General features: G+C 46.9%; 1 protein-coding gene and 1 long non-coding RNA gene across 3 annotated transcripts in view; one reads left to right on the top strand and one right to left on the bottom strand.

Annotated features, from left to right (window-relative positions):
- Positions 1-4,969, bottom strand: part of LOC115032344 — a 12,186-nt gene extending 7,217 nt beyond the window's left edge. The window contains exon 1 of the long non-coding RNA XR_003838025.1: positions 4,887-4,969. This is a non-coding gene — a long non-coding RNA (uncharacterized LOC115032344). The remainder of the gene's footprint in view (positions 1-4,886) is intronic.
- The window catches only part of Osbp2 (oxysterol binding protein 2), a 158,873-nt gene that overhangs the window by 39,491 nt on the left and 109,448 nt on the right, over positions 1-9,934 (top strand). For both annotated transcript variants that reach the window (XM_021177838.2, XM_021177839.2), the window contains exon 2: positions 1,258-1,466. In XM_021177838.2, the coding sequence (XP_021033497.1) occupies positions 1,258-1,466 (209 nt within the window). The remainder of the gene's footprint in view (positions 1-1,257; positions 1,467-9,934) is intronic.

Below are 9,934 nucleotides of genomic sequence, written 5' to 3'. Positions count from 1 at the left end.
GTCATCAATAAATTCTTTTACTATATAGAGACTATCCATAAGTTCTGTGACTCTAGAGAACCCTGACTAATACAGTGTGGCCCAGATTAAAGGTGGATCTTCCCACCTCAAATATCCAGATTAAGCATGGTCTTTCTACTTCAAACAAATGATTTAACTAAGAAAAATCTTTCCTGCACCTCGCCTCTTGGGGTTTGGTTAATTCCAGATGTAGTCAAGTTAACATACAGCCAAGAACAGGCAGGAAATTGCCAAGTGAATTCATCCCACCATAGCAGTATTAGATGCTTGTCAACTGTTTTTCCCTTTGCAAAGCCCTTTGTGGAAAGGTCTGGTTTTTTTTTTTTTTTTTTAATGTGTTTTTTTTTAAATTATAGATCTTTTCTTTAAAGATTTATTTATTTATTATGAGTACACTGTAGCTGTCCTCAGACACACCAGAAGAAGGCATCAGATCCCATTACAGATGGTTGTGAGCCACCATGTGGTTGCTGGGAATTGAACTCAGGACCTCTGGAAGAGCAGACAGTGCTCTTAACCACTGAGCCATCTCTTTAGCCCAGATCTGGGGTTCTCATGGGGTTCTGGATTTCCTTCAAGTGTCTAAGAGGGTGAGTGAGGTTAATCCTCTTGTGATGGTCATATCTCAGTTAGACATGGGGTCCAGATGGAAATAATATGTCCTTCAGTCACCCCTGATAGTGTTAGCTCCATGATCTTGTCACTAGTGAAGGGGTTGTCCCTTTGTCATGAGGTAGCATCATGCCAGTCCTGTCATCGCCTTGAGCAATGATGATAGGTAGTATCCTTGCTCTCTGGTTGTCTTGATGGAAGAGAATGACAGTCTCAAGGACAATACCATTCCCAGATTACCTCAAAACAAAGATACCTGGGTCCTCCCTTTGCACTCTGGGTTTCTAATCTCTGCTTTAGTAGCAACATCTTTCTCTTGGCTCCAAGATTTAGTGGAAAGAGCCTGGCATGGAAGCTACAGACCCCATTTGACTGTTGGGCTTCTCTCCACTTTCTAGTGTCCTCAAGGGCTCATACCATAGCAGGCATGGCAGAGTTTAGCCTCCTACCCCTCCCCATGGTGGACAGATGTGGTCCATTGCAGAAAGGTGTTCTCTCCCACTGGTGATCCCAGGGGTCTCCCATCTCTCCAGGAATGAGATGAGGATTTACCTCGAGAGTTTCTTTGGTCTGGAACTATTACGTTCAGGAGCCTGACCTTATACCTTCTCTTGAATCTCACAGAAACCAGGGTGAAATGGCCCACACCTGCCGTGCGACCATCAACCTGGCCTCCACACACTTTGAAACAGAGGACTCTTGTGGAATCCTGCTATGCAACGGGGCAAGGACCTACCACCTCAAGGCCAGCTCAGAGGTGGACCGGCAGCATTGGATCACCGCTCTGGAGCTGGCCAAGGCCAAGGCTATCCGTGTGATGAAAACTCAGTCAGGTAGTGATGCTTCAGCACAGGGTGTGTGTGAGTGGTGTCATGGTAGTCTAGAGGAACTGGGACATTTGGGAACAGCCATGACCAGGAAATCCAAGGTAGTGTGGTCCAATTCAGAAGGCCTCCCGACTTGGTTGGACGCACCATCTGCCGTCAGGAAGCTATTCAGCCAAGGTGTTTGTGGGTGGCAGTCCTGGGGAATGGGGATGCCTGGAGTGCCAGAAGCTGTGTGTGCCTTTTTTTTTTTTTTTTAATCAGGATGGTTATGAGGATTTCAGTATGTGCTTCAGATATTGTGATCCAAACCCAGAAGCAGTGGTGTAGGGTGGGTGTCCAGATGGAGTACTGGGCCTCAGACTGGTTATAATTGTGGGCAGTTAGGAGAGTTTCCCAGAGCTGCTGCCTAGGCCAGGCAGGACACCAATTCTAATGGTCCAAGCAAAGTCTTCATATGATCTGTAAGTCCAGAGTTCCAAAAGCCTATGAATAAAACCCATGTTTGACTCCTGATCCTAGCTACCTACCTTGGTCTCTCACTGGAGGCCATCAGATGTGCTGGAGATGGCCATCTTTATGCACATGCCCAAGTGGGTGCTGGTTTAAAACACAACACTTCACTGCTCTTTTCTGTTTAGCTATCTATCCTAAATGTGTCTCCTGTTAGTACATAAAAGCACTATGGTTTTTCATTGTATGGAGGTACCATAGTTCATTTAGCCTGTTGTCTGTGGATGGGCCACTAGGCTGTTTTCTTAAGATTTATTTATTTTATTGGTATGATTATTTTGTGTATGCCTGGTGTGTGTGTGTGTGTGTGTGTGTGTTTCTCTCAGCATTCAGAAGAAGGTACAAGATGCTCTCAGACAGGAGCTGTGGACAATTGTAAGCCTTCAAACTCAGGTCTTCTGAAAACAGCAAATGCTTTTAACTTCTGGGCCATTGCTCTAGTCAGAGGTTGTTATTTTTCTGTGCCGCACAGTGGTCTAGGGAGCCACCTGCAGGTGTTTTATTTCGAGTATGCACAAGTACAGATTAAGCACAGCAGTGGAGGAGGCTATGGAGCCCTCATCCAGGAGCCACATTAGATTATCAAAGCAGCCGTGGAGAGACAGTGGAAAGAGAGGCTTGGTCTGAGCCTGGGCAGGACCTTGTTTATTCACTGCTAGGAGGCACTTTTGTTACCCAAAATGTCTCCAGGAGAAAAAGGAATCAGCTCCTTATAAGGGTGAAAATGACTTCCCTAGTCTGCAAGGGAATCTGGGAAGTGTAGTCTTTCAACAGGAAACTCTCATGCTGTGCTGACCCTGAGGACCCATGGTCTCTGTGATTGCCTGTGGGAAGCAGCTGTGGTGAAAGATGGGGTTGGGCTCAGTCATGCCGTCAGAGCGAGGGAACCTGAGGCTTACAGAGAAGCACTGTGAATGAATGGCTCCAAGAGCTTCATTTTCTGCAGTATTTACTAGGTTAGCCATTTACAGTTATGTGTTTATTTGTGGGTGTATGTTTGGACATGCCTGTGTGTGTGTGTGTGTGTGTGTGTGTGTGTGTGTGTGTGATGCTTAGGCGCATGAGTTCTACTGTGTGCTTGTGGAGTTCAGAGGAGATTCACTTTGTGGGTTCCTGGGATGGGAGGAACTCAGCTAAAGTGCTATTGGCTGCTGAGCCTATAAAGCCATTCCCATTCAAACCACCACATTCCACTCCCTGGCCCCACAGGCTTGCAGCCACATCATAGTACAAAATGCATTCACTGTAACTTCAAAAGTCTCTGTAGTCTTTAACAGTCGCAACACTGTTTAAAAGTCCAAAGTCCAAAGCCTCTTCTGAGACTTAAGGCAATGTTTTAATTGTAACACCCTGTAATTGTAAAAACAAACAAACCAGCCCAGGCAGGTTATATACCTCCAACACACAGTGCTACAGAGTACACATTAGTGTTCCAGGAGGCGACACAGTGAGGAAATAACCAAAATAGGACCAAACCCAACAGAGCAAACTCCAAATCCCCGTCTCCATGTCTGATGTCAGGGGCTTAGGTGTTCCTTCCAGCTTTGTTGCCTGCAACACACATCTCTTTCTCAGGCTGCTCCCGATCACTTCCACAGCTTCCTGCCATGACCCCTCCACTCTTTCATGCAGGGTCTCTCCTGACACACAGCTGTCCTCAGTGACTTTCCTTAATCACAGCCCCCTTACAAGAGCTAAGAATCACATGGCAAACATGGCTGCATGCTTGAGGTGGAGCCTGTCCCTCTCCTTGAGTTAAAACTAGAAGAAGCTTTTATTTGTTATTGCTTTGGTCATGGTGTCTTTTTAAGAACCAGATAATTCTGGAGGCCTTTTCTTTTTTGTAAGTGGAAGCTTAGTTTGTGGGGTCTTGCCCCCAGGCCCCCTCCCTTCATTCCATTTCAGATCAGGCCTCTCCTTAGTCTCCTTCCCTCTTTCAGCACAAGCCTTGGCTCCAACATTAAGTTTCCTGCTTCTCCTTGTCTCCTCAAACTGTACATTTTCTATTTGTTTTTGCCCTACTTGCCTGTTTTTGTTTTAGATCTGCTTAAGAGTTATCACTAATAGTCGTGCAACAAAATCAGTATTAGGCTGTCTTGAAATTTCTACTGTCAACATAATTAGTCCCAAACTCTCCAACTTAGCCTCAGGAAGATTCTTAAGACAGAGGCAAAAGCAGCTCTTTGTCAAAATATCACAAGAATGGTCTTCATCCCTGTTGCTAATATTATTCCCCTCTGAAACCTCTTGAGCTGGGCCTCCATAGTCCACATAGCTCTCAGCACTACGGTCTTCCAAGTCCCCACTAGGATATCCCATTATGCCCTGCTTACAGTGTTAATTGCCTTCCTTTTCCAAAGTACCAAGGTCTTCCATATTCCTCCAAAAATAGCATGGCCAGTCCTATAACAGCAATACCCCACTCCTTGTACCAACTTCTGTCTTAGTTACTGTTATATCACTGTGATAAGACACCATAACCAAAGCAACCTATAGAAGAAACAGTTTACCAGGAGCCCGTGGTTTCAGGGAGGCATGGCAGCAGGCAGGGGTTGTGCTGGAGTAGTAGCTGAGAGCTTAAATCTGATCCACAGGCATGAGGCAGAGAGGGAGGGAGAGAGGGAACTGAATGACATGAGCTTTTGAAACCTTAAAGCCAACCCCACAGTAACATCTCCTCCAACAAGGCCACACCTCCCAGTCCTTCCCAAACAGCTCTACCAACTGGGGACCAAGCATTTAAACATATGAGCCTATAGGGGCAAGTCTCATTCAGACCACTATAAGGGAAAACTAGAAAGTACTTTGAGATGGATGGAAATGAGAACACAGTATTAAAAAACAAAAACAAAAACATGGTGTACAGAAAGATTAACTGTCAGAAATTTGTAGCTATAAAAACACATAATGACAAACCTGCAGTGAAACAGGAGACTCAACAAACAGGAAGAGAAGACTGCCATCACTGAAACCAGACTGGAAAATGGAGCTGTCTTGTTAGCTTGAAACCTGCCCACTACAACTGCTGATCACAGGAAGAAATCAGGCCACATCTTCTGCTGCTCTGTTTCCTGAAGGCTAATTTTGTGTCAGCATCTTTTCCAAATGAACTTTTGCCTCTTGTTTTATTTCTTACAATCATTACTGCTGACCTTGCAGGAACAAAGAGAAATATGTACAGTTGGATGACCTAGACAAGAGGAGATGGGGAATGTCTAAATGTGCATGTACCACCATGACTAACTACAGGAATCTGAACATTTATAAAGAGTGTTGCATGAGAATCAGATTTTACAGCAAAGAAAACCCAAGACCAGATGGCATCACTGGTCTTAAGAAGAATGTATACCAATCCTATCAAGGGAAAAAAACTCAACAGGAAGAAATGCCTCTTATTTTATGCAACCAGTCATGCTACCAAAGCCACTGAACATGTGACAAGACGGCTTGCCCATCATCCATTATGAACACAGATATAAACAAAATCTAACAGGGTATGCTAAGGAGTTGTGCTTCATGATCAAATAGGATTTATTTCACAAGTCCAAGGAGGTTCAAAATAAGAAAAAACAATCAATGTAATATAGCAGTTTGATTGGAGGAGGGCACACAATCATCTCAAGTAATGCAAGGGAAGGATTTGACAAATAGCCAATACTCTGTCCAATACAATCACTCAGTAAGGGATGGAGAGGTGGCTCAGTGGTTAAGAGCACTGGCTGCTCTTCCAGAGGACCTGGGTTCAATTCACAGCAACCACATGGTGACTCACAACCATCTGCAACTCCTGTTCCATGGAATCTAATACATTTCTCTGGCCTTCATGGGCACCAGGCATGGACATGGTACATATACATGCACACAGGGCAAGGAGAATCTATGCATTTAGTATCCTTGGTGAGCTTGGGCCTGGATCTGAGCTTAGCAGTGGGGCCTGTGTTCTATGGCACCCTCTGTGGATCTGCTAACCTCCTTAGGGGATGCGCTGAGTGTTGTGGTTTCTCTCTGCCTGTCACCACTGGGACAGGTGATCATGAATTCTGGCCCAGCTTGGACTACAATAGTGAAATGTTGCCTCTGAACACCAAAGAAGAAAAATACAGGACAGAAGAGCGGTGATATGCAGATGAGGGCAGAGGGAGCACACCCCCAGCCCCTATGATGCAAAGGGAACCAGGACTGAGAGGAATGAAGCTGGTTTCTGCTCAGCCCATGAAACAAAACAGAGCACACAAGATGTGTGAGTTCCGGGACACAGGGGTTGCAGCCAAGAACTGGGCCATGCCGCAGGCCCCACGGTCCCTTCCAGGGCTTGGTATGGTTATTCTGAGCTAACTTTCCATTTCTTCAGCTTCTCGATTTCCACATTTGGTGAAATGCTGTATCATATAGCACAGGCAGTGCACAAGGGCCAGGCCTTGTCTGATACTGGGTAAGTGCCTTGATCTCCCAGTGCCTCGGTCTCATTTGAGAAGAAAGCAGTTGGTCAGAGTTTCCCCCAAGCCCCACCCAGCCTTAGGGCCCTTGTCTTCAACTGCTTAGTTGCTGAAAGGATTACATGACTGTATACAGGAAAGGCACACTGTGAGTACTACCGTCTTCATTCCTGGGAGCCATGCTGTTGAGGAGTGTCCCCTAGCTCTCAGATGCCCTCCTGCCCACAACTGGTGGCAGAACAGCCCCATGGGAGGGCAGCATATTCCAGTGTGACGGTCCCTTGAACCTGCTGCGTGTTTCCCTGAAGCATAGACCCCAGCCTTAGATGCTCTCTCTTGGGTCATGGCTCCCACAGAGTCTGTCATGTTGGGATATGAAGGGTCTCTCTTGAAAGGTTCCTGTGTCATTCCTAGGAGTGTGGTAACTTTGGAGGTGAGATGATGCTGGAGGCCGCTGGGAGTGTACCTGAGGGATCCTGTCTGCCACGAGTGAACGAAACTCCTCTTTCACAAGCTCTCCTTACTGTGGTGCTCTGCCCAAGTTCATGAGACCAAGAATCCTTAGACCAACTGTGAGAAAAACAACTAATATAGTGGTATCCCAGGTGGCTGCAGGGCCTTTGGCCAGGGCCGTCTTGCTCTCCCTACTTTCTGAGGGAGTGTGTACCAGCTGGAACAGCTGGCTAATGGGAAGAGAGGAGTGGTTTTTCTCTGCTAACTCCATCCCAGCCTCTCCAGTCAGAACCAGCTGTTGGACCAGAACTCTGGCCTGCAGCTGATCCTTCCACGACACCCAGATTGCACACTGTGGAGGCAACTGTCCACTGGGGCACCCGAAATTTACCCATGGGCTTTTCCACTCTGTAATTGTGCCCTGGACTTGCCAGCTGCTCATAGAGACTGAAGAGAGACCCACTTCCAGCTCCGCAGCCATTCTGACTATGTAAGAAGTCCCAGCTCCCCTCCATGCTCCGCTTTCTTACACGTTTACTGTTATCCCAGCAGGGACGAGCAATATATACATAGTGCAGATCCATACTGAGCTACACAGCCTGGTGGAAGTGTGGCTCCCCGGGGATCATGGCAGGGGTTGAAGCAAAGGGCTGTGAATGTGGTCAGGAGCCAGGGACACTAAAGGCAGTCACCAATCTGGCCAGTGCCCCAACCCACGGCACAGTCAAACAGGGTCTGAGGATCACCTGTGGAGAGAATGGGGGACAAGAGACGCAAAGAACGGACAGCAAGTCAGGAGGCCTGATCAAGCTGATGAATGTTTATTGTCCCCACACAGGTTATATACTCATAGAAGCAGGGTATGGGGTAAGGAGCAGGGTGACATAGAATGGCTTTTTTTCTGGGGAAATGCACCTGTTACCAAATGCTAGGTAAAAAGTTCAGCAGGAGAAACAGAACAGAATGTGTTGCTAGGTACCTGTCCACAAGATCTATAGCTATTTGTTAACTGTGCCAGTACTTTCCCACAGAGGCCAAGACGTTGTGCCAGTAGGCACTTATGGCTGACAAGGCAAAAAGCAGTTAACATTTAAACAAGGTTACTTCCAACAGGCCAGAACCTGGGACTCAGACCTTTGGCCAGGAGAATGATGGACAGGACAGCTGGGCAGGTTCAGTGGTGGGAGTGCAGAATCCGCTGTCTCTCCCAGGAGGCTCAGTTGTCTTCAGTGGCCATTCCCTCCTCCACAGTCTCTACCAATTCTCCTGGAATTTTACATCTGATGGTTTGAACACGGATTGAAACATAGCTGTGAGTAATGGCTACCTTCAGGCTGAGCTGATGAAAGACAGATGTGACTATAGCCTTCAGTGGGGACTTGTTATGACCAGGTTTTGGAAGCAGTGAGGCATCTGGTCCTGTGACATCTCATGACTCAATGGTCCTTCCTCCACCTGTATCTGTTCCCTCTGCTCTGCTGGATGGTGGCTCTCAAGGTCCTTGGCCCCCGTGGAAGTAGGGCATGGAGAAAATACTTTTCCTGGTGTGGAGTTTGACTTCAATTGTGCCTAAAGATCAGGCCACAGTTGTTAAACCTCAAGAAATCAGAAGCTCACCGTGCTTGCAAAAGCAAAACTGAATCAATCCTTCTGCTAACTGAACTTTCTCTCAGTGTGTTTGCGAATGCATAAAGGAAATTGATGTTTAGTCAGTCACTGCAGACTTTTGCAAGTGTGACAGGCCCAGAATCTGGGTGCTATTTGCACTAACTTTCCCTCTTGATAGCCCTGTGGCACATGGTAGAAGTTCCTTCTTTGTAAATGAATACAACACACTCATGTGAAGTTGCTGTAAGGTAAAACGCCCCATACACCCTTCAAACGACCTTCATTGCTGTCCTTCTGTGTCCCAAAGCTGCTCTTGATGCAGGGAACTCAGAGGTGAGGAACTCACTGGCTAGGGTGAGATGCACAGCCTGGACTCCAGTGACCCCTGTAAAGGGGAAAAGAATGGAGCTTTGGGTGGAGTGAGAGGTCATAGGAGCAGGGATCCTGTTGTGTGACACTGTTTGGGGAAAAGACATGATCAAATACCTCACTTCAGATAGGGAACCCACGGCAGATCAAAGTATGAGCACTGCTAAAGTCCATCTGGAAGAACCAATGAGTTTTACTGGAGCTGCTTACCAGAGCAGAAATGAATCAAAGACAGCTAGCTGCATTGTCAAAGCCTGCCCCAGCATGGGTGCCTGCTCACAAAAGTTGGAGCCCTGGAACACACTGCCCAGGCTGCAGGCATCTCAACAGGTTGGAGGGTATCTTTTCCAAGTGGCTCAGCTGGTCTGTGCCTCTTCCAGACAGCTTGTCTGGTCTGAGGCTCTAGTAGGCAGCCAGGTTGGTCTGAGAGCACCTCCTGCTGTTCTTACTGCTTAGACAGACCTGGAAAGGGAGGGGCCAAGTATATCTATTCAGTTTCAGGGACATCCTGAAGCCTTTGAGTTGTTCACTTCCTGAGTTAAAGGAGCTTCCCTGCAGGATGGAAGGTTTTGTCTGGGAGGAAATTGCACCTAACAGACCATTAATGGTCCTAATGATCCAGAAGGACCATTGGGAAAAAGCTGGTTGTGGCCTCAGCAGAGGCTCAGGAAGTGTCTCTTCCCCGAGGAAGACAGGGTGTTGAGTGGAGGAGGATGGCTGGGCCCTACAGTTGGATGAGAATGGATGAGACAAGGTGACAGGCCTTCCACAAGCAGAAGGGTTATATCAGGCTGCAGACAGGCAGTCTGCTTGAAACTAAGGCAGCAGTTCTTTTGAAGTCTCATGTATTCCACCTGAGGGAACTCCATCCTATTTACTGTAAAATTAGGGCCTTTTTATAGCATGTGGTTTTAATCTTCCTCACTTATGAAATTATGGTATGTGTCTTAGTTAGGGTTTTACTGCTGTGAACAGACACCATGACCAAGGCAAGTTTTATAAAAAAAACAACATTTAATTGGGGCTGGCTTACAGGTTCAGAGGTTCGGTCCATTATCATCAAGGTGAGAGCATGGCAGTATCCAGGCAGGCCTGGCG

Source organism: Mus caroli, chromosome 11, assembly GCF_900094665.2.
Source record: "Mus caroli chromosome 11, CAROLI_EIJ_v1.1, whole genome shotgun sequence".
NCBI classification, from domain to species: Eukaryota; Metazoa; Chordata; class Mammalia; order Rodentia; family Muridae; genus Mus; species Mus caroli.
The sequence above is the reverse complement of the archived record's forward strand: the minus strand, read 5'-3'. Positions and strand labels throughout refer to the sequence as shown.